Source organism: Ambystoma mexicanum, chromosome 4p (assembly GCF_040938575.1).
Source record: "Ambystoma mexicanum isolate Mex_15411 chromosome 4p, UKY_AmexF1_1, whole genome shotgun sequence".
In the NCBI taxonomy this organism is placed as follows: Eukaryota; Metazoa; Chordata; class Amphibia; order Caudata; family Ambystomatidae; genus Ambystoma; species Ambystoma mexicanum.
In genome coordinates, this window is record NC_090927.1 from 709,648,326 (window position 1) to 709,675,863 (window position 27,538).

At 46.2% G+C, this 27,538-nt stretch overlaps 1 protein-coding gene across 8 annotated transcripts in view; it reads left to right on the forward strand.

Moving 5' to 3' along the window:
* The window catches only part of MYO6 (myosin VI), a 1,279,197-nt gene that overhangs the window by 700,592 nt on the left and 551,067 nt on the right, over positions 1-27,538 (forward strand). For all 8 annotated transcript variants that reach the window (XM_069606282.1, XM_069606276.1, XM_069606277.1 and 5 more), the window contains exon 14: positions 4,584-4,675. In XM_069606282.1, the coding sequence (XP_069462383.1) occupies positions 4,584-4,675 (92 nt within the window). The remainder of the gene's footprint in view (positions 1-4,583; positions 4,676-27,538) is intronic.

Consider the following 27,538-nt stretch of genomic DNA (forward strand, 5'->3'; position numbering starts at 1 on the left):
CTAATCTGTGACTTGTTTGGTCCACCTTTCCATGGCAAGTCTGCTTGTCTTGCCTACGTAGTATTGACCACACGGGCATCTGATGGTATAGATAACATTTTTTGAATCGCAGGTGGCGTAGCTTTTCAGAGGGATCTTTTTACCATTATTTGGATGTCTGATGTAGTCTCCCTTAATGATGTTAGAACAATGCTGACAATTTAAGCATGGGAAGGTCCCATTTGTTTTGTTTGGTAAGTATCCTCTGTGTGGATTTTTTGGGTCTTTCAGCTTTGATAAGAGTATCTCGAAAGTTTCTCCCTCTTTTGTATGCCAGCATTGGAGTGGATGGAAATAGGCGATTTAAGTTGGGGTCTGTTTTAATAAGATCCCAATTCTTGTTGATGATCTTCTTTATCTGGAAGCATTGTCCTGAGTATCTTAATGTATAGATGAGATTGGATTTCGTTTGCGTTGTCTGTTTGGCCAATAAGGCTTCACAGGGATTAGCTTCTGTCCTTGCAATGGCTTTAGTTACCACTTCTTCTGGAAAACCTCTTTCCATGAATCTTGATCTCATTGTCTCAAACTCAGTCTGGAGTTTTTCAGCGCTAGAGGTTATCCGTTTTGCCCGTAACAGCTGGCTATACAGGAGATTCTCCTTCAAGTGCCTTGGATGAAAGCTATTGAAGTGCAAAGAGTTGTTGACATCTGTGGGTTTTCTGAATATCGATGTTATCAGTTCCGTATTTTTCCATTCAACTGTGACATCCAGAAAATGTACCTGTGGTTTGCCGATTTCTATGGTGAATTTGATACGTGGGTTGTATTGATTGATTGATGTATTGCCAGAATTCAGTCAGTTCTTGTTCTGTGCCGTTCCAAACGCCAAAAATGTTGTTGATGTACCTTTTCCAGCAGTGTATGAAGTTTTTCCAATGGGGATGATCTAGTACATGAGTTTTTTCAAAATGGAACATAAAAATATTCGCATAAGAGGGGGCCACAGCTGAACCCATAGAGGTTCCTGAGATTTGTTAGTAGTATTGGTCATTAAACCTAAAGTAGTTATTATATAGAATTAGGTTAAGTAGTTCAATCGCAAATGTTTTTTGGATCTGGATGTTGTTTCTTAGGAGAACTATTCTAAGGCAGCTATTCCTTCGTAATGTGGAATTGAAGTATATAAGCTACTAACGTCCATAGAGAACACCAAAGGGTCAGTCGATATTCAATGCTCTGATAGTTTGCAGGAAATGTCGTGTCTTTTAGATACGTCGGTATCATCTGCACCAGTGGTTGAAGAGCGGTATCTATGTAAATTGCTAGAGGTTGAAAGATACTGTTGGTCCCTGCCACAATTGGTCTAAATAGAGGGTTTTTGGAATCTTTATGAATTTTCGGTAATCCATAGAAGACTGGAATGGTCGGGTATTTGTTGATCAAAAATTCTTCAGTTTTGTCTGATATCCAGTCCATTGAGCTGGCTTTCTCCACCACTTGTCTAATCCTCATACAAATATTACTTGTGGGGTCGTTGTCCAACGGGAGATATGTTTGTCTATCTTCTAGTAGTTTAAGACATCCAGCATTGTATAGGTTCATGTCCATGAGTACCAGGGTTCCCCCAATGTGTGCCTGTTTAATGGTGATGGAATTATCATCAGCCAAGTCTTTAATTATTTTTAGTTGATGCTTTCGAATGTTTTGTTTTTTAGGTACGTCATATTTGATCCTCCTCAGATCTTTTGTGGTCTTCATTTTAAACAGGTTTACTAGTCGGTTATTGATTTGCGGGTGAAAAGTACTTTTATTTTCATTTCAAGGTAGTCATGTTCCTTAACTGTACCAGTTTGTCCAAGGCTATCAAAGAAGAACTTTAACTCCATTTTCCGAATTAACTTAAATAGGTTAATTTCTTCCTCAAACAAGTCGGTCGAGTTTGTAGGTGTAAAGGAGGTGCCAAGACAATGTATCCATCTGAGCTTTGGAAAGTTGTTTAGAAGAGATGTTTCTGATCAGTGATGAGTCTGTTTGTTCTTTTGGCATGGTTTTCTTTTTCCCTCGTCTGGTCTGACGTCTCCTAAAAAAGGCTGCACTGCGTTCGGGGGGATTGGAGTATCTGTTGCTCTTGGTGTTGTAGTCAAAATATCTGTTGTAGTTAGAGTCTGGAAAGTATTAGCCGAGCTGGTGCTGGGTTGTTCTTCTAGTTCTCCACTGGTTATTTCACTGCTGTCAGTATTGTTGTAGGTGGGTGGCTTCCTAGGTGCCCCCGTTGTCCCGGGTCTAGGTTTGTAGTTGCCGTAATATTCCTGCCACGTGTAAACAATTTCTCTGGCGTAGTCTAGTGTGTCCCTTCGAAATGTACGAATTTTCTGTTCTATATTTCGTTTATAGCTTGATAGTTTGGCGTTAGTATCTTCTAGGATATTATGTAGTCAGCAGCCGATTTAGGTTTAGTAAGCTGTGAGGAGACTTCTTCAATCTCCTGATTGATTGTATGTAGCGATTTTGCTAGTTCTTCTATGGTTAGTAATATCAAATCTAAGGAACACTGTTCAGCATATGTTCCCACCTCTTCACAAATTTTTTGTTATCTTTGCATAATGTCGGGCCAAGGTAAACTCTTAGTCCTCTTGGTATTCTCTTGGCTTTATAGTATTGAGTCAGGGTTGTAGTGTGTAATTTTTGGCAGATTTCTCTCTGAATAAGCCGTTCCAACCTTTGGATGAGAATGTCCGGGTTTTCTCTATTTGTTGCTTCTATACTAGTGTCTTTGATTGAACACGTCTCTCTACCCGGAGACTAATACAGCAGACTGAATTCAGATGCACCCTGTACAATATTTTAAGAAAAAAGGCACAAGGTTGGACTACCTTAATCACTACTGGTTTTTCTATTTTGCTAATTTGGCATAGTCACACCATCTAGAACAAAGTTACCAATAAGGCTCCTCCTCTTAAGGTACCCTTTCAGCTGTTTTTGGCATCTAATTAAATTGGGTGCTAAAATTATCTCTACTGAACTAAAAGTGGGTAATCACAATATACTGTAGCACTGCCATCAATAGATTGTGACATTCTGTTAGCTTGGAACGAGTTGATTGTCTGTAGGATGTTTCTTAAATCTGTGATGACACATTATAAAGTTCGTTTTTATCTCGATTTATGGTGACACTGAATATATTTATATGCATAACCTTTTTCTAGAAATTGAACTGCCCCTGATGAAGAGTGGGATACACTCAAAACACGTTGGGCCCCTATCGACTACATCAAAATGAAGATTGGTAGTTGTGACCTAAATTGACTGCAAGATTATTTTTTCTGAACTGTTTCATTTCTAAATTGTTTTCTTTTCATAATATGTGATATAATTACTTACCTCTAATACTGTGAATTTAAAAGATGAATTATTGGTCTGGTATTCCAGACATACGATAGTGAGCAGGGAACGTGAGTTCCCGACTTGGGAACTTGTTTGTATTTTCCCTACCTGATCCTTCCCATCCCTACCTGATCCTTCCTCACCATTTGTGACGTTCCTTCTGCTAATCTGTTACTACACTGTACTTCCTTTCTTCAACAACCGATGTTTGTTTATTCGCATTTGTTATTGTTGATTTGTTGTCAGTGAAATGGGAGCGTGAGAATTCTCGCTCATGTACCACAGTTGTAATGAAGCCACCAGGTCTACAGTAGTTTCTTTAGTTAAATCATAAATCCTTCTCAGTATTGGGTGAGTTGGCAGAAAATCAATTTTTCCTTTTGGTTCTGCAACACAGGCACCTACAGAAAATGGAGCACGGTATGCGTGATCCACAGCTATTGCGACAACTTGTGTGAGGCGTACTGCAAGACAGATGTGCAATCATATGTTTGTTTTAGGGTGTAAGGCTAGCAAATCTGGTTTTATCATTACAATTGTCAGATTTGGGATTGCATTCCTTGTGGTTTGGGAAATCCATCAATATTTGTTAGTGGGATTAAATGATAGGCAGGTGTGCAGTTATGTCTTCTGTGTGTGTGTGGCTCTCTGAACCTTCTTCCTATCTTTAAACCTTCTTGAAAATACATGTTTTTCAAAAGTAATGTTTGTTGTTTTGCTTCTGCAGTGGTTTTCTATACAAATCAAAAAAAACCTGAATGAGCCAGTTACTTCACTTGGCAACCACTCATCAAACTTAATAACAAATGAAATGCTATTGAGATGTGTTCAAAGATTCCTCTATTATTGGCGAGAAAGTCTGATATTTGATTATAGTTCATCCTCTCTCTTACATATCCATCCTGGTCTGTTGTATATTTTAGGTTATAGGGTTATGTACTCAGGCAGCACATGATTTAAATGTTTGATTACATTTAGGGAATTGTGAATGCTTGTTACCATGCATCACTGAACTTATGATAGACAGCGATTTGGCTTTAGTAGATAGTTGCCTAACAAGGGGCAACAGTTTAAACAATTGTACCTTTAACCAAAACCTCTTATGGTCAAGTTAAATACATTTTCTATTTTACGTTTGTTGACCAAAATTAAAATAAACCAACATCTTGCACAATATCACTAGCTCAGTATTTAACAGTTGTACATTTTCCTTTCAGAATACTTTGAACACAACAGTTTTGAACAGTTTTGTATCAACTACTGTAATGAAAAGCTGCAGCAGTTTTTTAATGAAAGGATCCTGAAGGAGGTAATGTAAAGTCTATTACGCATGATTTCCTTTACCAATTGTTTTCCCAACATGTATTTGTGATATAGGATGACATTCGCACATAATAACTTTTTGAGATCTAAAAGCTAACCTTAATTATGGTAAAAAGGATTTAAGCAGTTGGAAACATCTATATGAGAGTCTGTCGGTATCCATTGATAAAGTCGCATGGGAAAAGGTCACCAGAGCGGTGGCATTTCCCCAAATGTGCACTCCCAACAAAGTCGAGCACTTTCCCCAAATATTCTATGATTGGAGTGTATAATAGTAAAATGTACCCGTCCTAGACTATCTGTGGAAAGGCTTTTACAGGTGCAGGAAAGAAAATCACCTACCTGGCGACCTTTACCCTTGCAACATTATCACATAGAACCAGTCATTCTGGTGGAGGACCTGCCATGTGTTCAGAGACCTCACAAAGCTAAGTAAAGACAAGGTTGTCAGGCAGCCAAAGTGCACCTTCAGTGTACATTTATGGCGTACGCATTTTAAAAGTGATGCAGCTGAAGGATATGATGGAAACCCTTATTTTAGGTGGGGGGAGACCATGACACAAGGACATTTTTGGGGTGTTGAAATGGGATCATGACACCAGGAGAATTGGAAAAGGTGAGAGTAATCCTAGAAGTTTGTAATGGGGGGGATTTCACCAGGAATTTGTACAAGCGGGGAATGACCAAAGGAATGAGGATGCAACGAACCAGTGATTTCAGTAAGTGGACAGATCCTGCATCTAGGTGCCTTAATGGAGGAGCAGCAGGCGGGACAGCATGACCATCTACTATAAGGAAAAATGTTATCTTGTTATTCATTAGACACCTAGGCTCCAAAAGTATTCTGCAGTGCAACTGCATTTTATTAGCAAAAAGTACTGCTGTGCCCTTTAAATAAAAAAAAAAAAATAAAGTGTGGGTGGAGGTTTCTGAATTAATCTGTACCATTTCGGAAGAGGATCAGCCATATGGAAATCGGCGTTACTGCCCCCAATAGGGGCAGTCTAGGCCAAAATACTAGAACACCTCAAGTTTGCATAGAAATGCAAGCAGCCTCAGACATATATCAGCCATGCTGGACCTCATCAGTGAGGAGTTGCTTGGTCCTGTCTGGTGTAGGGAGAAAAGGATCAACGTCTCCCTTCCTACATGAGAGAGTGTATGCCCAAACTATAAAAAACAAAATTGTGGTGGTTGGAAGGTTTTGAATGAATCCTGAATACTGGCAGTGCTTTGGCAATCTTTTCACACTTCAGTTTTAGCCCATCTGCACAATTGCGGAAGAGGGCCAGCCATATGCAAATCAGTTTGGTACTACCACCAGTGTGAGCTGTCCATCCAGAACTCCTTGTTAATAAACAAGAGATCTAAAGTATAAAACATTTAACAATTATCCCTTAGCACTCACTCCCAATGATCAAACTATGTTTTGTGTTCCAACATTGGCCTGGTCAGAAAACTCAACCTATTCTGAGCAAAAAAGATTTAAAACTAATCTCAATCAACTTGCAAATAATCATTTGGAGTGCTTTATGGTAGCATGGAAACAAATATGTATTAATATATTCCTTCTCAGACCAGATGGATAATTAAGAGTCCACAAAGCTGTGCAGGCTTAGAGAGATGCATCTGCTTTCATCCCCCTAATTCTATTATTACCTCATTCCCTGGGCGAAGGAACATTCGGCATGGTATTTGGACACAAGCTGACATTCACATATGCCAAGATTCTTAAGGCTTTTTGGGAATCCTTTATAATATTGTTCAAAATATATGGTGGTGTCTTCTCCTCAGTGCCCTCATACCAAAACGGCTATCAAAAACCCACAACAGCTACCAAAAAGGCATATTAGGCTACCAGTGCAGTAAAATGGCTTGCACCTCTGATGAAGCCCAAACCCAAGCACAGCTGCCACCAACCTACTCCTTAAAGCCTAAGGGGCGACCCAATACCATATACCTTACATAGGGTAAAAAATATGTAATGGCAGAGGAACTTTTTGAGAAGTCCCTCTGGCCACCAAAAAAGAACGGGGGAACAAGCAAAAAGATGAGGGACCCCAAAAATGGTCCCTAGAATCCCCAAAATAGAAATTACAGCTTAGATATACCCAAAATGGAACTGGCACAACAAAGTACAAATCCTTAGAGCATTCAAATGTTGCTGTTTGCAAAGTTTCAGCAAGACCCACCTCCCAGAGAAATCATTATGGGAAGGAAAACCCCACTTCTTGAAGCACAGCTCCGGCCACAACTGCAGAGATAGCACACTTCAGAATTAGTGTCAAATATACAGCAGACAATCAACACAGCAACAATGGAATTTTTGTATAGAACAACCAAGTCCACAACCCCTCTGAACAGATTTAAGCCACTTTCTGACCCAGACTTAAAAAAAGTCAAACTGAGCAACAAATACTGCCTTGCGTGGATATCTTCAAAGTGATTCTCACCATAGAAACACTGGCACTCTATTTTTGCAAACTGATGATGAGGGAAAAGGATAACTCACGACTCTTCTGGATTTGTGAACATGTTTATTAGTAGAAAGCAGTGACAGCACAAACCCAACAGCAACACGAGACACAACGTTCTGAGTGACCCCTTACCTCCGAACCCTGTGGCCTTTATACCCACCAGGGCTAATACTTTCCAAGATCAAAGTTGCACACTAAATTCATCCTGTTGGCAAAAAGCAAACCCTCAAATCAGCCTTTGACACCAGCTGCACTCTTTCATGTCAGCCAGTCTTATCAATGTTGTCACCCAGCCATAACTCAGTCACAGTGCCTATGCTCCTTAAAGATACCCATATGCTTTGAGGCAAGCGAGAGCATTAGCGGTGTGACGCCTCCACTCCCCTGTGCTACCTTTAAGAAAGCGAGAGTTTAGATCCTGCTTGACTATTCCAAAAGTGAATCATGTCAGCAGCGAGAGATGAGAAAGCGATCATTCCAACAAGCTAGGTGAGAGGCCTTCATTGCAAAGACATGCGCAGTGCGTTCTTCAGTGTCTGCCTTGCATAAGCAAGAAAACAGTTTAAACATGGCATTTTACAGGGCCTAGTCACTATAAAACTGCAGTGCCAGGCCTTGGGAGTACATAACATGTTCATTTCCGAATTTTCCTCCACAGTCCCCTCCTATGAGACCTTCACTCCAGTCTCGTTGCAATCATCTCTAGAGGAACAAATATTGCATTCCATTAGATCATAACATTTTGTATCTTCTTCAACATGATAGTGAAACACTTGGAACAGTTTGACACTTCGGAACAGGTGTTACATAACTGATTGTAAAGGCTTTTGCCCATCATTGACAGACAAGACAGTTAAAAAATGATGACAACTACAAGCAGATATGTCCGATTGATGTCCCCAGGCTTCCCAGTTTCCCCTCGATCTACATCCCAAAGAACCAGGAAGCCTCTGGCCTAATGGGCAGGAGGCATATCGTGTGTATAATGATGTCGGATATATTGCTTGTATAATCTGGTATAAAAGTGCAGCACTCACTCTTTACGACTACACAGACGCGCCTGCCTGGGAAGCTAGAACCATGTCTAGCGCCATCCTGTTATGAAGAACCATGGTTCAGAAGGGCCTCCTTTTCCTGGGACAGCATAGCTCAGGAGGAGGCTGCCACGTTGGAAATATCGTATACCAACAGTGAGAGCTCCATGACCCAATTTGTTTATTTTAAATCCCAGTGCTGAAATCAGGTAACCTTGGCCTGAGAGAGTCTTCCCATGAAAACCTTTGCTTAGGGCGAGCCGGTGCAGGGAATGGAAAGGTGTGACGCACTGCCGGCAGAACATATCCCATTTAACAACTCCCTCCCCAATTGGTGGGTAACCACGGGCATGCCTTATCCCCACAGATGAGACGTTCCAGGATAATTGGAATATCCAGCCCAGGAAAATGTGAAATTCCAATCAAAAGCAAATGTAACATTATTGATGACCACACTGGTGTTAACAGACAAATAATACCGGCATCTGCTGTTTCCCATTAACATGGAACCTTGGTTATTATAACACAAGAGGCCCACTGCCGGGCTGATCGTTGGAGGGCAGCAGGTTTTCGGTGTACCAGGTTCGGCTCAGAGAAATTTGGAGGCCCTGAGAATCCCAATGGGGATAGTACATCCCTACAAGGTTTTGGGCCTGGTGACTGAGAGACCAGCTTGAGATCCAAACTTGGATCCCCCACTTATAGGCAATTGGTGCAATAGGGAATCAGGATGACAAATCCTGGGCCAAGTGGGCGCTGTAAGAAACCAGAACGTGTCTCACCCACTAGTCCCTGGGGATCTCTCTCTATCAGGTGGCCAGGGCACGGCCATCGCCTTTGGATCCAGACCCTGGGTGTGGACCAGTGCCGGAGGATCACTTGGGTGAGGGGTCTTCGGTGAGTGGGACACTGGATGGCAAGACGCGGTATCCTTCCCCCTGCAACACCTTTACCCCATCCTTCCAGGCACGATACATTTTAACTATACCCCCTTACTCCTTTCCCTTTACGAACACTTCTACACGGACAGCCGGCACTGGGAGAAAACAAACTCTCACCCGAGCAGTGTACCTGACATGTCCCGTTACTATCGTCAGGCGAAGTCAGGCAATTACTGACAATCACTCACACATGACTTCCATCAAACTTCCCCACACAGATAAAAGGCTGAGCACGAGAGCACACTCTGAGCGAGGCAAAGTGCACTAAGGAACATCAGTTTTGAGCCGGCAGCTGAACGAAGGGAGAAATACAGGAAGCCAGGAAGGGTTTGCAAGGAGGCAAGAAACCGTTACTTTACGGAGAAACCTTCGAAGCAGAAAACATAAGGCCAGGAAACCAGACTGAAGACTCCTGCATTGTGTGTCAGAGATACCGAAGGCCCTCCCGCGTCACTAACCAAGGTGGGGAGGAGCGGCAGCCACCAGAGTGTCGTCGTTGGCTCCAAGAACAAAGCATTAGAGAGATCAACACAGCCGGTGAGTTGGGAAGAGCGATGCAAGACCGGTCTGTGTTGAAGACAAGGTTGCAAGCGGCAACATTGTATAACGAGCGCTAGAATGAACATTGTTGAACGCGTGTGATGAAAGACCTGAGTAAAGCTAAACTGCTGATGAATGTTTGAATTACAGAGTGGTCCAGCACCGTGAGTGTGCTCCATCAAAGGTCTCTGTAAGGTATCCCGACAAGAGAAACGAAAGCCAAAAGATTCAAGCAAAACCTGTTGCACATTCGAAAGTTTTTGATTTTGATATAAAGAGGATCCGAGCCCGAACGAGGGAGATTAAGAGTAAAAATTGTGGTACATAGGGGTCCAAGCCTGAAGGAGGGAGACCCATGGCAAATACTGGAAGCGAGAATTTATGCATGTGAAGATCCTAATAGAAATGGAACTTTGATATTTGTTATGTTACGAAATGCCCTCTGCAGTAAGAGACTGTTATTGGAAAAGAGACTTTGGCAGAAGGCCCTGATGTCTATGCTTTCAACTGTGTCCTCACGGCAGAGAAGCCAGAGTGTGTGCGAAGCTCGAATGTGCCGCCTTGCCCCATGCTGAAAACGTGGTAAAGGGAATCCAACTGCTCAACCGCCCTGACATATTATTTCTTCAACACTTTTCTTTGTTGCATACGTTATTGTCCCACACCCTTTGGTATTTAGAAGTAAGGATTGGCAATAGGTTTATTAGTAGGGAGGCCAGGGAGGTGAGACCACTACCGATAAGAATCCACCTGGGGTGGTACTCAGTGGGTGGATCTCATGGGGAAGGAGATCCTTCTTGGGACCAGTCACAATGGCCCTTGGAGAATGTGGTATTCACTTGATTCTTTTGTGCCCGGACTCTCCTTTTCCCCCACTCAGGCCCCTCTGGTCTCCCATACCTTTATATGTTGTTATAAGGTAGAAAGTATTGTTGACAATACTGGGATGAGGAAGAGGGAGAAGTCTCCCTCTTACTCATCCCACACTCATTACCCACACTTAATACCAAATACTACTGACACGAAGAAGAGGGAACAAGGAGTGAAAAGCCCACTGCAGAACCAATAAACTGGGTACAGTTGTCGAGAGGCAGCCCCTATCATAAAAAGGAAAGAAGGACTCAATGGTCTGTCGAGTAAGCCATGGAGGAGCATGGAAAGAGATGCTTGTTCAGTGGCAGAGGACCCAAAGGTTGGAAACCGAGGCACAGAGATTTGTGATGGTTTTGAGAGGTCCCGGTGATAAAGGAAGCCAGACTGGGGAAATCCAACCAAGAACGAAGGCGTGAGCAGCCAGAGAGACGCGCGGAACAGTCCGCAGCTCTGTAGCCACGAGTGAGAGAACACCGAGCGTGGCAGCAGCATAGATTGTATAATACAATGGCATTTTAAGGATTTTATCTCTGTGTTGATTTTGTATTTTTAAATTGCTTTTATAATTAGCTGTGGGCATTATTTAATGATCTGCCACGCTTAATAGCTTTTGTGCGAGCTAAATTGCTCTTGCTAAGTCAGTGGTGACTTGAATCGGAGCTAGACCTCCGCACGCGCACTGTATTCGGCAGAACTACAGTTCGCAGTGTTATTGTAGTCCGCAGAACTACAAATTTGCAATCCAGGCATGAATGCGCCAGGCACGAATAAGACAAGCCGGTCTGTGGCGGTATGTACGGGCTGTCCTCCTCCTTCTGACTCTTAGATTGTTTGTTTTTCCTTGATAGTAGATTGTTTTTAATGCAATTGCATTTTAAGTATTTTACCTCTGTGTTGATTCTATATTTTTAAATTGCTTTTATAATTAGCTGTGGGCATTATTTAACCATCTGCCATGCTTAATAGCTTTCATTGGGGGATAAATTGCTTGTGTTAACTCAGTGGCGACTTGAATCAGAGCTAGTGCTCTGCATGCGTACCGTAATCGGCAGAACTACTGTTCCCAGTGTTCTTGTAGTCCGCAGAACTGCAAATTCGCAATCCAAGTGCGAATGTGCCGGCGCGAATAAGACAAGCCGATCTGTGGTGGTCCGTTGCGCTCACGTGCATAAGGAATATGAGCGCTGCCACTATCTCGGCGATGATTGAGAAAGCCAAAGCACAATCCCCGACTACACTGTGTTATTGGAGAAAAAGGTAGCTCAGGTTTGTACTCGCCTTGTTGATATACGTGATAGCCTACTCAAGAATGTGGGAATAGAACAGGCGGCCCACTCAGATGGGGGAAATACGTCCGGAGATGAAACGAGCGCCTCCAGCCAAAAAGCATTGGGAGAACGATCCAACACTCAAGCGCCAGTAATCAAAGCCAAGGGTGAGAATGTTCATACCCGCCGACATATAAACAGGCACGCAGATGATGAGGACTTACTGAGTACAAACACGGTGCATAGTGGCCTGGGAGCACTACCGCCCCCAATGAGTTATCCATACTCCCTAGCAGAACCATTTATGGTTTAAAGTGCTTATTGCTTAATACAAGATCTCTTCTTAAACAAGCTTTAGATGTTGCTACATATGTAGCTCTCCATGATTTTGACATATGTGCACTGACTGAAACATTGAGTCATGCTGCTGCTGGGCCATCACTTACGCTGGCTATACCTCAGGGCTATAATTTCCTCTTTCAGGATAGGCTAGAGGAGAAAGGAGTCGCCGCCGCAGTTATCTTTAAACATACTTTGTGTATATTGAGAGTTGACGCTGCTAATTTGGATGGGTGTGATATACTTCATATAAAAGTAAGGACAGATCCTGGAAATACTTTTAATGTGATACTCACATACAGACCCCCAACAGTCATGCATGATTTTATCAACCAAATATGCAATCTACTCCTTGCTTTTGAAGGTGGTCATTCCCCAAACTAAAATTGTAGACAAATAAGGGACACACCCCAGTAGGAAATGAGACCAGGAGAAAGGTTGTGAGGAAAGTACATTTTTATAAAGATAAACGCATGGAGAGGACTCTGCTGCCTCGAGAGTGCTCTGACCAACAATACAGAATACAGTACATTATATGCTTTACAATCGTCACTAGTGACGATTCCCTATAGGTACATCAAGTTGCATTGGGATTGGTGGACAACATAGATACAGTATGGCAGTATATGGTCCGGCTCCACATGATTGGCTGGTGCAGGGCTGTTACTTCGAGCGGCACGTGGTCAGCTGGGCTCATCTGGGTGGTGTGAAAGTCAGGTCGGTTCCACAGGAAGAGGTAATTCTGTGTAAGCTAAATCTAAAATGTATTTGTCATGGCGCCACAGGGCATGAATGAGTGGATTGATAGGTGTTAGTCCTAAGCGAGATATATAGTGGCACGGGGCTAGTTGTATTGGGGGCACTCTCGGACAGTCAGCGGAGAAGGGACACACTTCTGTTACATCAAAGGGAGAATGGAGGGGCAAACGGTTGTGCTGGCAATAACTCCTGTAAGTGATTTCAATCCGGCATACATCCAAGTCACGCCCAGCGTGTAGTGCACAATTGAAACCCTTATTTATTTTTATCTAAGTTCAATATTCTGAACGATATACCACTCATATCACACCCTTCTAAGACCCCCCGGTCACACTGAACCAGGAATCAGGCTAGTTTGCAAAGGTAAATATTTATTTATGTATTTAAAATTGAATCACAATATATTTTAATAGGTAAACAACAATCAAAAATGGGGTGACAGAACACTGAATAATATCTTGAACGCACTAGGAATCAAGTAATGAGCACAAAAACAAATGCAGCACAGAAAATAATACTTTTCAGTTGGTTTGGTATAGATGGCACTATGGTTAGGGGTTCCCCCTGCAACACCTCTCAACTCCCCAATAGGCAATTAAATAGATGTGAGGAGAGGGTAGGTATTCAGGAATAGCACAAATCAAACAGAATATCAGTCCCACCTTTCCCCTTCAATCACAAGAGAAAAACGGAATTGACTTTTCAGCTGTAAGAATGGCTTTGAAATTGTCTTTGAAATTGACTGAGCAAAAACACCAAATGTGGTCAAAAATATAATTATAATTATAAATTCCTATGGGAGCCGCTTTGAACAGTTGCAAACAATCACACAGCAATGATTTAGTCCAAAGAAAACATTAGAAATCTCAAAGTCCAAGTAGGAAATAAATAAAAGCTGTTTCACACGTGTAAAATTTCTCTGAATGTAAAATCGCGGCAAACTTTTCTTTGTGCAATATTCGCTATAACGGGAGTTCTATGGATAGCTAAGGATGTTAGATACAAGGAGTTGACATTTTGTTTCTATCATAAACACTGAGGGAGTTATAGAGGTTTTAGTAAAGGTCGTTTTTGACAAATAGGCGCCAGAATGGAAAACAGAAATTTGTGTTTAGAAAGGACAGATAGGTTTTCTTATGCTATATTAAAGACTACAAAAAGGAGAATGCCACACAGGAAGGTCATTAACGGCCTCTCATAACAGTTCATGTGTGATACTGTAGTTTCCATTTGGTTTGGGAATTACTTTTCTTCACCAATCCATAAGAAGTTAGGGTTTAGGAACACAGATGAGAAAAGAGTCAGCGCAAAGATAGTTCTAGCAACACAATGGTTCTGAATTAGAGAACGGATGGGATTGAGATAGGGATCAGACAATGCAGATATATTAGGGTCACTTTTCTTCCTATTAATACTCACAGAATAAGTTATTAAATTGGACTGTCAGTTCTGGTCATGGATTGGGCAGGCCCACCGGCAAACCGGCACCTCTGGAGGGATTTGGGTCAGCGGTGCGGTTCTGGTCAAGTTTGTACTGCACCTCAGACTGGATTTGGAAGGGCCCCTTCTGGTGACTGAACGCAGTAGATAGCCGGATACAAGTTTTCAGCGGGCAAGCCTAATGGTAGCCAGCCATGCTGAATTAAAATGATGTCCCTTCATGTTTGGGATTTTTGCAATTGGGTCAGGCTAGCAATAATTTTGCAATGCTAGAGTCTGGATTCTGCAAGGAAATCTGGATATCTCAAAGAATTCTGGAGTCAGCTACAAAATGAAGAGTTCTGGAATAAGGTGCTGCACGGACATCTGGATGGGTTCTGGAAGGGGGGTGTTCTGGAAGCAATGTGTGGAGTTTTATGTGTAGTGCCCTTCCTATATTTATCCATTACAAATTTTATGGCATGGGCAGAACTTCAGAACACACCCCCCTATCTGTGAGTGGCTACAGGCGTGCGCTTTGTTTTGGTTGGCAGCTTAAACAGGGCTGTCATCTTATGACAGGATTTGGGAACTCCCACCTGGATTTTTACCCAAAACATACTTTTACACAAATGTACATTCCTTCCATTACGTACCCTCACCAAATTAGACACATATTTTTCACATTTGATTGTCTACATTTACATCCAATTTCCATCTTTGTGAGAGCTGTATTGGTCATTTTATGGATTTTTATCAATTTTACCCAGAACACTTTGGATTCATCATTTCTAATTCGATACGCGTCTAGGTGCTGATCAGTGGATCGTGTACATACAATTTTAAGCTTGCAACATTAATAGTTTTGCCACAATCTGTGTTTTGGTGCATCTTTGGTTCCTTATGTAGTAAAAACTCCTACCACATCTTCAACTGTCTAGCATGAGTTCTGGTTTATAAGTTTGTATTTTTCACTTGTCTACTTATTTTGGCTGTCATGTTAAATGTCATAAAGTTCTGAGGCAAAACCAAGTAATTTCCATTCAAAATCCAGTCCAGGTTTTTTTTTCTTGCTTCCCAAAGTGAGCGGATGGCCAGTCTTTTGAAGTTCACTGAGAAATCTCCCCCACATCCTGCTCCTCCTTGCAGAGGCCAATTCTCAGCATGTCCTTTGTTCTTTGGTCAGTCAGCAGACAAATGTCTAATTGCAGCCCCTTTGAGTGGCTTGCTGGGATTGTGCATGACCCATTAACAGCCATTAGCCTTCCTGTTCTCAAGGGAGTGTTAAACGGGGATGTCAGTTTTCCCAGGCCAGGCCCTGCCAGATCAGAATTCACATGTGGATTGGCTTCAGACGGGGCTCTTGGACATTAATATCTTTTCAATTCACATATAAAATATAAGTACAGAGTATAAAGGATTTAACCTTTTTAAAAGTATTAGCCCTTCACCAACATACTTGAAATAGTGGATTTTGCAACTTTTTAGGACAAAGAAATACATTTAAGCTACGTTTTACGGCCAATTTCTTTAGGCAGTTGCCAGGTTGTGATGCCTGGATTCCCCTGACTGCCTGGATTTTTCCATGATTCCATCACACACTCCTTTCAATAATTCACTGGGGAACATAACTGAATTTAGCGCCAAAACAGCACTTTGAAGGTTGCCCTTGATTAAGAAACTGTATTTAGGGGCATTTTCAGATTTTAGCCATTCTGTGGGTTTGTTTCCAATGACAGATGACAGCAGTGATGGCTGCTTTTACACCACTTTGCCAGTGTATTTGGCAGGGCGTGCAGCTCTTTTGGTGGGTTATGAACTCTGTGCAATTTTGCAGACTTAGTGCGCACAGGGGTTATTGCCTCCATTCTTGGCAATTTTCTTCCCCCATTAGCAAAGGGGTGCAGTGTGGTGCAGTGGTGTGGATAAAAATACTCCACACTCCCAAAGGTGGGCGTGAGAGGAGCATGAGCAGGTTTGTGGAGACAAATGGGCCACAAGGCGAGATTCACCCCAGTCACACACAGGACAATGAGCTCAGAGGATGGATAAAAGAATACAGTTTCTGTTTGCAACAATTCGCACCAGAGCATCCGTGAGAAAGAAGCCTGGCCGGCCCAGAAACAGGAGGAGGAGGTAGGGGCTGTCGGTGTGTGGCGCTGCAAAGGGGTGAGAAGGCTTCTCAGGGCTCAGGATGCGGCCTAGTCCAAAAATGAGTCTGGAGGTACACAACATTGAGTCCTAATGTGTGTTGCAGTAGCCCCTCTTCCACTGTAGCCAGGGAAGGGCAAGGAGGACGTGGCCACACTATTTCATGAGTATTGGGTTTCCTTTGCACCAAATGTACAGGTGGGGGCAAAACCACCCTTCCTCCCTTACACTTTCTTAAAGCTTAATACTAGAGCTCTCCTATTAGGAGATTTTAATGATTGGCTGAAGGATGAGAATGATGCCTGTGCTAAGTTTCTTGACGAGTCTTTAGCAGACTTGGGCTTCAAACAATTTGTGAAGACCCCCACACATGACAAAGGCAACACGTTGGATTGGCTAGCGGGTTATAATGTAACCTTAGCCAATCAGAACATATACCCACGTTCATGGTCTGATCACTTCTTTATACAGTTCAGTCGCATGTGAGAAGCAGGTTGTGAACCAGAAACTGTCCAAAACGATGGTACTGTGTGGAAATACTAGGAAACTTAAACCGGAGACCCTTAACCCATGGCTTACACCTTTGCACCAGGAATTAAATGATTCCCCTTCTGTGGATGAAATTGTAGATGTATACCAGCGCACTCTACAGAAGGCAGTAAATGCTCTAGCCCCCTGGAAAACAAAGAAAGTTGTCCAGAGGGAGAATAATATGTGGTTCACCCCAGAGTTGCAAACACTTAAGAGTGCAAAAACCAAAACACTCTAAGTGGAAAAACTCTCTTATGGATTCTGATAAAGAAGCATATAAACTTGCAGCAAAAAGATTCAAGACAGCTGTCATCCTGGCTAAAAAAATGATGCCTTGACGACCAAATTAATAAAGCACATTCCCAACCCAGGAAATTATTTAAAATCTTGAAAAAGTCAGGTAAACACAGAAGATGTCATCAATGATACTGAATGGTGATCCTCAATCCAAGATGCTATGTTTAATAAATTAAACACCATTAAAGAGCAGATTGAAATCACCAAGAAAGTGATACCTCCTAGAAACACTGAATCTATGATCACCACCTAAAGAATCTGGAAGCCAGAAGACCAGTTTACATTCAAACCTGTGAGTGAATCTGAATTGGCACTAATAATAGAAAAACTGAAACCCACCAGTTGCAAAGGAGATATTTGCCCCACCATGGCCAATAAAGCATGTTCTCCTATACTAATTAGCACACTTTGTAAATTTGTAAATTCTTCATTCATTGAAGGCCGTGCTCTCAGCGCTATTAAGAATACGTGGATTACACCCCTACTGAAAAAACTGGCCCTTCTCCAGCATGGGGTCTGGCATGGATTCACATGCTCATGAATATTCCCCGTCGTCAGGCTGGGAATCCTCGGTAAAGAAAAAACCAGTATCAGTTTCGTTTCTGATCTGTCTTTCGTAGTAATAACCAATCACTGGTCTCTGCGTCATACTGACCACAGCCAATGACTGCCCTCTACCTAAGCACCGCCTCTGGCAGCCATCTTCAGATTTTTACCGCACGTTCATGTGTTGGGATCCTCGTGCTATTGCTCTCGAGCGTTAGTGCTATTTTTTCGCGCTTTTTACAAAAAACTTCGATTCTTTCGGTCAAAAGAGCCTCAAGCTCCACCGATCCTACATCCGATCAACGGGGACCCGTGTCGGATTCATCTGTGCCCCTCAAGGGTGAAGATTTCGTCGAGCTACACTTCGGAGGACTCCAGAAGCTTCTCAGGCCCTGTCTCGGAGATGGCCCAGGAGAAGGGAAGCTCGACGCCCGGAAAGCTGTTCAGGGTCTGCCCTGGATGCCAGCTGCAGAACGTCTTCAAGGAGGACGAACACTCTTTCTGCCTTTACTGCCTTCATGAGGACAAGACGCACGTGGAGAAGGACTGTGCGTTTTGCGGCAACATGTCGGAACGGACCATGAAGGACCGCCATCAACGTCTCGCCAACTGGCTGGAGGGTAAGAGCCCGTCTGGCGAGAAGAAGAAGAAATCCGAGCGGTCTTCTAAGACCTTTGAGGGCGCCCCGGCGACGGGGGCCCAACATAAGGCCAAGCACCGCGAGTCCGCTGGCACCGGGAGCGCCGAACGGTCGGGCTCTACGGGCGCCAGGCAGGGCGCACCCTCCCCGGCACCATCAACCACGAGCCAACGCTCTGGGTCGGGTAAGAGGAAGGCCGAGCACCCGGCGAAGCTCCTGGAGAGGCCCCGGTCGAGCTCTAAGGCAGAGGAGGAGCGTGGCAGTGCCCCCTCCCTCAAGGATAAGGCGGTGAGCGCACCTAAGGTGGTGAAGGCCTTGATCCATCCGACCAAGCCCTCTATCGAAACGGTCGCGGCGGCCCTGGCTCAGCCTGTGGTGGCTGCACCAGTGGTGGCGACCTCAGGGCCCAGAATCTCCCTGCCTCCTCGGAGGGAGTCTTCCTTTGTGCCCATCGATGGGACCCCCGTGAAACCCTCCGTGGGGAAGAAGAAGGGGGGGCAGGGCGTCGTCGTAGAGTCGGCCTCAACCTCAGAAGAGGAGCTGATCGAGGTCTTAAGCCACGGCCTAGGCGTGGAAGAAGGCCAGCCCGTCGGAATGGACCCCGACGCAGGTGACGACGACGACATCGTCGAGGATACCGACGGGGCCCCTGCTCGCCCGTCGGATTCCCCTCTGCCAGCGCCGCAAGACAACTCGGCGGCCATTTTGTTGGCCATACAGTCCTTATGCTCCGAGATAAGGACGAGGCTACCGTTACCGACGGAGGAACCTCTCCCGTCGGGGATCCAGAACCGGGACCTTCTGGTGTTCCCCCTACCAAGAAAAGAAGGATCCATCCACCACCTCCTTTTCAACCGTCGCGCCCCTTCCAGCCCTCCTCCCCGTCCACCCGAGGGGATGATACGGGGACTGACACGGCAGCGACGGGTACGGACGACGAGGCATACGACGAGGATTTTCCGTCGTCGCCTCCCACCAGGGCCTCTCCGCCCGACGAGATCGGATCTTTCCACTCCATGATCTCCAGGGCTTCCGAGCTTTTCCAACTCTGCCCTGAGGAGAAGAAAAAGGAAGGCTTCCTTTATCAGCGGCGCGAGGCCAAGAGGAAGACGGTCCTCGCAGTGCCTCTGTTGGACGACATTTGGGATGAGGGCCTTTCCCTCCTCAAGAACCCTTCCACGACGCCAGCTAGAAGAGACCGGTACGAGAAAAAGTACCGGGTCCCGGACACGGCCCCCCTATGCCTCCGGGCGCAGCCTACCCCGGACTCCGTCGTCTCCGCGGCAGCCAGGAAGAAAGCGGGGGGGGGGGTGCGGCCTCCACATCGACTTCCCCGCCGGACGGCGAGGGAAAGAAATTGGATACTATGGGGCGTAGAGTCATCTCGTCGGCAGCGACGACGATTAAAGCGGCCAACGCCTTGGCTATCGTGGCCCGCTACGACAGGGAGCTCTGGTACAAAATGGCTCCCCTGCTGGATTTTCTGCCGGACGACAAGAGGGCGGAGGCCCTTGAGATCCTGCAGGAAGGTGAGGTGGCCTCGGACCACGCCATCACCGTGGCGACGGACATCGCCGACACTGGATTCCGCCAGCTGGGCAACGGTGTTTGCCTTCGACGTCGTGGATGGCTCAAAGCTACGGACTTCCGGCAGGACGTCCAGACCAGAGTCCTGGACATGCCCTTCGACGGGAACAACCTGTTTGGGAAGACAGTGGACGATTCCCTTCAGGCCATCAAGGCGGATACTGAGACGGCCCGGGCCCTTGGAGTCCTGCAACGACGGACGCCCTTTCGGAGCGGCGGAGGCAAGGGCGCCTCCAAAGGTTCCGGCGGCGGTTTCGCTTCCTACCGTCAAGCGGCCCGCTCGTCGTCGCAAGAGGCCTACAGAGGACGAGGCAAGTCTAGCGGACCCCGCCGTCGTCGCCAAGGAGGTCAAGGCGGCAAGGCCGCGTCCAAGCAGGATTGAACCGGCCGTGGGGTCGGGCCCCCACCGAAGCACCCCGGTGGGAGGCCGGCTGGCGGGCTTCGTCAGCGTGTGGGAGTCTATCTCCACCGACCGTTGGGTGCTGGACGCCCTGGCCCGGGGCCACGCGCTCGAGTTTCAAAGAAGGTGCCCGCGCGTCCCCCCCGTGGCCAGGAAAGAACTTCACGTCCCTCAACTTCTCCTGGAGGTAAAGGCGATGCTCAGAAAGGGCGCCATCGAACTCGTCCCAAAGAGGCTTCGGGGCTCCGGAGTCTACTCGAGATACTTCCTCGTGAAGAAGAAGACGGGAGGATGGCGCCCCATCCTGGACCTGCGACGTCTGAACAAGTTCATCAAGGCGCAGAAGTTCCGGATGGTCACCCTCCAGCACGTCCTGGGTCAGCTGGAGGAAGGAGACTTCCTATCGTCGTTGGATTTGGAGGATGCCTACTTCCACATTCCCATCCTAAAGGGGCACCGCAAATTCCTCAGATTCGTGGTCCAAGGGCGTCATTACCAGTTCAAAGCCCTTCCCTTCGGACTACGGTCGGCACCCAGGGTATTCACCAAGTGCCTTGCACCGGTGGCGGCGCAGCTGCGCCGCGAGGGGATCCACGTCTACCCCTACCTGGACGACTGGCTCATCCGCGCCAAGACGAGGGAGCTCGCCGTGGTCCGCACGGCAAGGACCGTCCAACTCCTCACGGACCTGGGATTCTCCGTGAACTACGCCAAATCCCACCTGGTGCCCGCGCAAGTCGCACTGTTTCTGGGAGCGAGGCTCGACACAGTGTCCCTTCTGGCCTCCCCGTCGGAGGAGAGGACCAGGACCATCTTGGGCAAGGTGCAACGGATGTTGGTGGCCGACGCGGCCAAAGTGAGGTCCATCAAGTCCCTCCTCGGGATGATGTCTTCCTGCATCTACCTCATTCCCATGTGCAGGCTCCGGATGCGCCCGTTGCAAGAATTCCTGGATGCGCGCTGGATCCAGACGACGGGCAGCTTCGAGGAAAGGATCAAGCTCGACGAGAGTTTCCGACGAGCGATACGGTGGTGGGGCACCTGCGCGCATCTGACGGCGGGCATGGACTTCCAGACCCCAGCCCACCAGGAGACTGTGACCACGGATGCCTCCCTGGAAGGGTGGGGAGCGCACACCGAAAATCTGCACGCAAGGGGACTCTGGCTCCCGACGGAGAAGTCCCTACATATCAACGTCCTGGAGCTCCGTGCAGTGTTTTGGGCCCTCAGGTCCTTCCTTCCGTCCCTCAAGGGCAAGGTGGTGAGGATCTTCACCGACAACACCACCACCATGTTTTACATCAGGAAACAGGGCGGAACCAGGTCCCCAGCGCTGTCCAAGGAGGCGCAGGACCTGTGGCATTGGGCCGTCGCCCAAGGGATTTTTCTGGTGCCGTTTCATCTGGCAGGGATAAAAAACACCATCGCCGACTCACTCAGCAGGGAGCTGCGCTCGTGCCACGAGTGGGAACTACGGCAGGATCTGGTGGATCGCCTCTTCCGACGGTGGGGCACACCCCAGATCGACCTGTTCGCGACGGCGACGAACACCAAGTGCCGGAGGTTCGCCAGCAGGTTTCCCCAGACGAGGAGCATGGGCGATGCTTTCTCGTTCCCCTGGGAGGGCCTGTTCCTCTACGCGTTCCCTCCCTTGCCTCTGCTAATCCGGCTCGTCAACCAGCTCAAGAGGTCACGGTGCAGGATGATCCTCGTCGCACCTGCGTGGCCGAGGCAGATATGGTTCCCGGACCTTCTGGACTTGTCAGCGTCCCCGCCGATCAAGCTGCCGGCGGACGCGGATCTACTCTCCAGGGAAGGAGGCGCCATCCTCCACCACGACCCGAAGTCGCTGAACTTGCAGGCCTGGCTCCTGCAGCACTAGAGTTTGGAGGATACGACATACCGGCCGATTGCAGAGAGGTTCTTGCAAAGGCCAGGGCGTCCTCGACTCTTAAATGCTACGGACACAAATGGAAGAGGTTCTCTGTCTGGTGCCACGCACAGAAGATTAACCCTCTACGGATTACGGCTCCCCAAGTACTGCCGTACCTGCTGACGCTGGCCAAAGCTGGTCTGGCACATGCGTCCATCAAGATTCATCTTGCTGCGATCTCCCGATACACCAGAACCACGGGCCGGACGTCCTTGTGGTCTCATCGTCTGGTGAAAGAGTTCATGAAGGGACTGTTCAGATCGTTCCCGCCGGTGAAGGCTCCGGCCCCGGCGTGGGAGCTCAACGTGGTGCTGACCAAGCTCATGGGACCTCCGTTCGAGCCTCTGCACTCGGCCCCGTTGAAGTTTCTATCGTGGAAAACAGCTTTTCTTGTGGCCATCACCTCCGCACGACGAGTGGGAGAGATCCAGGCCGTTTCCTGCAAGGCCCCGTACTTGACTTTCCACGACACGAGGGTAGTGCTCAGGACGCACCCCTCCTTCATGCCCAAGGTACCGTCGGACTTCCATCTCAGCGAACCCTTGGTGTTACCTGTGTTCTTCCCGTCGCCTTTGTCGCCGGCTGAGAGGACTTTGCACTCGCTGGATGTAGCTAGAGCGCTGAAGTTCTACGTGGACCGCACGAAGGGTTTTCGGAAGACGTCACAACTCTTTGTGAACTTTGGACCTGTCAATCAGGGGAAGGCTCTCTCGAAGGCTTCCATTTCCAGATGGCTCTCCGGCTGTATCATGTACTGTCATCGGTTGGCAAACCGACCGCTGCCTGGCCGTCCGAGAGCCCATTCCACCAGAGCGATCGCAGCTACCACGGCGTTCCTATCTGGTGTGCCCCTGCTGGACATATGCAGGGCTGCTACGTGGAGGTCGACGCACACCTTCACGAAATTCTACTGCGTCGACCGGGATTCCAGGGAGGAGTCCAGGGTCGGCCAAGCAGTGCTGCGCAACCTGTTCGCCTGAGGTGAGCCTGGTGAGGAGGTAAGATGCTTAATGTTGAGTTGATGTGATGCTTAATGTTGAGCCTTTGCCACCTCCCGTGGTTGTGCATGTGTGTACTGCTATGTATTCTTTATTCATGAGCATGTGAATCCATGCCAGACCCCATGCTGGAGAAGGAACAAGTTACTTACCTGTAACTGTTGTTCTCCAGCATGGGTCTGGCATGGATTCACATGCGAACCCTCCCGCCTACCCCTCTGCGGCTCTTCACTTGGTCATACTGCCACTTCACGTGCTTCCAAATCTGAAGATGGCTGCCAGAGGCGGTGCTTAGGTAGAGGGCAGTCATTGGCTGTGGTCAGTATGACGCAGAGACCAGTGATTGGTTATTACTACGAAAGACAGATCAGAAACGAAACTGATACTGGTTTTTTCTTTACCGAGGATTCCCAGCCTGACGACGGGGAATATTCATGAGCATGTGAATCCATGCCAGACCCATGCTGGAGAACAACAGTTACAGGTAAGTAACTTGTTCCTTGTCCTCTCAACCCATTGAACTATCGACCCATATCTAATTCTCAATTTCTGCTACAAATTTTGAATCGAGTTGTCTATACACAGGTTTTAAGTAATCTAAGATCCAACAATATTTTGAATAAATGGCAGTCGGGGGGCAGAGAGAATCATGGTACAGAGACAGCTTTGCTGGACCTTACGTCTAGGTTTCTGTGATATATAGATATAAACAAACAGTGTTGGGTAAGCAGCGAAGTGGCGGATGCAAAATCAACTGAGCTATTGCAAGGAGTACCACAAGGGGCCTGTCTTTCCCCAGTATTTTATAATATTTTTATAGTCCCTTTTTTTTTTTTTTTTTTTTTTTTTTTTTACTTTATGGAACAAAACAAAACTGAGCTCACACACTATGCTGACGACACACAATGTATTGTCGCCCCCTCTGACAATTTTGCTGATGATGAGATAACGATTAATAGGTTATTTGGACTGATGCAAAGCTGGATATGCAGTAATGGGCTCGCTCTGAACTCCAGCAAACCTGAGCTGATGCTGGTGGGCACAGAAGCAAAAACTCATAAGATGGAGACGGAATATGCACAGTTTCAAATAGATGGCTGTGAGATCAAAACAAAAAATAAAGTTAAGATCCTTGGGACTTACTTTGACCACGATCTTAATATGAAGGAACAGGTCAGTAGCCTGGTCTCTTCAGCCTCATATTACATTAAATGAATGACGCATGCACGCCCATTCATCTCCAGAGAAAACACAGAGATACTTGATAGGACTCTTATGGGTTCCAGACTCGACTACTGTAGGTAGCCTGTTAGTTGATCTGCCTACAATTGAGGTTAACCGGGTTCAAGTTGTAGAGAACAACGCTGTTAGAATTATAATGGATTTTAACAGGAAAGACCATATTTCTGATGCCAGGAGGAGTCTACAATCGCTATGAAAGCCAGAATTACTTTTCGACTGCTTCCGATCACCCACAAATGTCTCAAGTACAGCACCAGCATACCTGAAAGAAGTGCTGAAAGTAAAATCCTAACTCGCACAACCTAAGATCAAATAATACTATTCAACAAAAAATTCCAGCCTGTAGACTTTGACATGTAAAAAAGGGAGTTTTCTTTGCTGCAGCCCCTGCTGTTTGGAACACAATACCTGTGAACCTCAGAGAGGAAACCTTAACATTTGTCTTTGTGAAGAAACTTAAGACTTATCTGTTCAGTTAGGCCACCGACTTTTAACCTGCATATGCTTCTCTGGTCATAGCGGATGTTTGTGCCCTGCTGTCTCGTTTGTATGTTCTGTCTTGTCTTTGTCTTTTTTCTGGTGCCCTTAATCCTCCGGGTCAGTGGTGCACGACACAAATTAGTAAAGTAAAAGTAAAGAAGCTCCTCTCTACCTCACGAAGAGACTGGAGACCCCCCACGACTTCCAAAAGGTTGGGAAAGGGTCGGACAGGTTGTTGGTGCATTGAGGGAGCTGGAAACCTAGAGAGGCCTCGTAAACACATACCGAAAAACCCAAGGGGATAAAATTGTACAACTTGATACAAACCTTGTGAATAACGAAAATACATCCCAGAAAGCCCAAGGGGACAGAAGAGGAATCGTGCAATTTGGTACACACTTTGTAAACCAGATAACCAAATTCCAAAGGCCATAGCAGGTGAACCTTATAGGCTGACACAGAGATTAAGAATAAACCAATGTGGGCTAGTACCTGGCAGGAGAGTATACCAGGTCTGTCCAAGTAGACACTAGGTAAAACGGTGATAGGGGTCCCACAGAATAGACGAACAGGGTCTGGGACCCATATGAAAGCGGGGAAGTCCAGCCAATGTACAACAGGGTCTGGGACCAAATGGAAACAAGCAAAGAACATCAACAAAGTATCTAAGGTTTGAACATCCACCTCAAGGCAGAGACACGCAGAACCAGTGCGCTTGAACCCAGAAACAGTCGGGATCCTGAGACCAGAAACAGTCGGGATCCTGAGAAGGCATAAAAGGATCGAATGGGGAAACCAGTGGAAGAGTGAATATCTTTGGAACGTAAACACTATGAAACCAAGTCGGGCAGGTTAGTAAACAGGACTTGGGACACCATTGCAAATGTCTGTCAGGCCTGGTAGGTTAGTGAACCAGGCCTGATAAAAGACTGAGAAGGTTCCACTGTTATTCACAATTCAAGGAAGAAGTTCCTTCCAGAAGACTGGGGAACTGTGTATTGTTTTCAGAGTCTTGTTCAAGAGAGGGTCCCTCCAGGAGAGGGGAGAGCTATTTTTTGTTTATAAATGGAAGCAAGAACTGAGGAAGAGGTTTTTCGCAGAAAAGTGTTTTCTTTAACTTGGGCTGAACTTTCAAACAGTGAACAGTTAACTACATATTCTTTTCACAAAGAACTTGGCCGTGGAGTCTACATCCAGAGTGAGGGGGGCTTCCTTCTGGGTAAATGAGTCATCCAGTTTTCATTTGTTAGGTTGTAAGTGTAAGGGACAGAAATAGGTTTAGACACAGGACGGTGGACTTTTAATCTACGGACATTTTGACTGGGTCCTTAGTATTTTTGTTCCGGTAGGGCAATCCCTCATAGAAAGCATGCATTAATTCTCCCTATTCTGAAAAAACCTTCTCTGGACCAGTCTTCCCCAGCTAATTTCCAAGTATGGGGCCATTTCAACACAGTCCCCTTACACACTTTAGATAGCTTTAAATTGAGGTCACCATTTTGGTGTTCTACATGTGTGCTAGAATGAGGGTGATGAGCACAATAGAATTGCTGGCTTACCTCTAAAGCTTTACACACCTCCCTGTTGACTTTACCTGTAAAGTGTGTACCTCGGTCACTATTTTTACATAAGGTCATTCCATACTGAGGTATAAATTCAGCTAACAGTTTCTTAGCCACAGTGACTGCATCTGCTTTCCTACAAGTTAGGCTGCCACCCATCCAGACAACACATCCACTTTGACCAGACAATACGGAAATTACATGCACAAGGGAAGCTGTATGAAGTCTGTCTGCACATGTAAAGATTGACTCTCTGGTATCGGCCGTGCAGACAGGTTTGCAGGCACCGCTCTCCCGACATTGCAGGTTAGGCATATGATACAGTTCTCGCACCAGTGCTGAGCCATAGTGGCTAACCCTGTAGCCATCCAATCTCGCTGTACATGTTGTGCCAAATCGTGGGATTCGCTCACTTCTCCACAATGGGAAGCCTCTTATTGTGAGACTACGAAGGTGAGCCTGTTACTCAATATTCCCCCTAGGGATGGCAGAAAGCAGGCTCTCACAGGTAGAGACCCCCCCCTTAGGGGATAAGGACTCACGTTCCGAGATGGAATTCCATTTTCATTTCACGCAAGAGACTGATGAAGAAAGATCTAGAACATCAGAATCCTCCTACTTTTGTTACTGCAGTACCTGGGCTGAAGATGAAGGTCTATTTGGTACTGAGACAAGGAAATGCCTAAGAGTAAGAAAGAGTGAAGAACTGCCCGACAACGACACAAGGAACCCCAATGGAGTTAGGACAAGTCTAACACAAAGGAAGGACCTTTGTTGGAACTTGGGGAAGCCTCAGTGCAGCCTCATAAAAGTGGGAGGAGCAAAGCCAAGA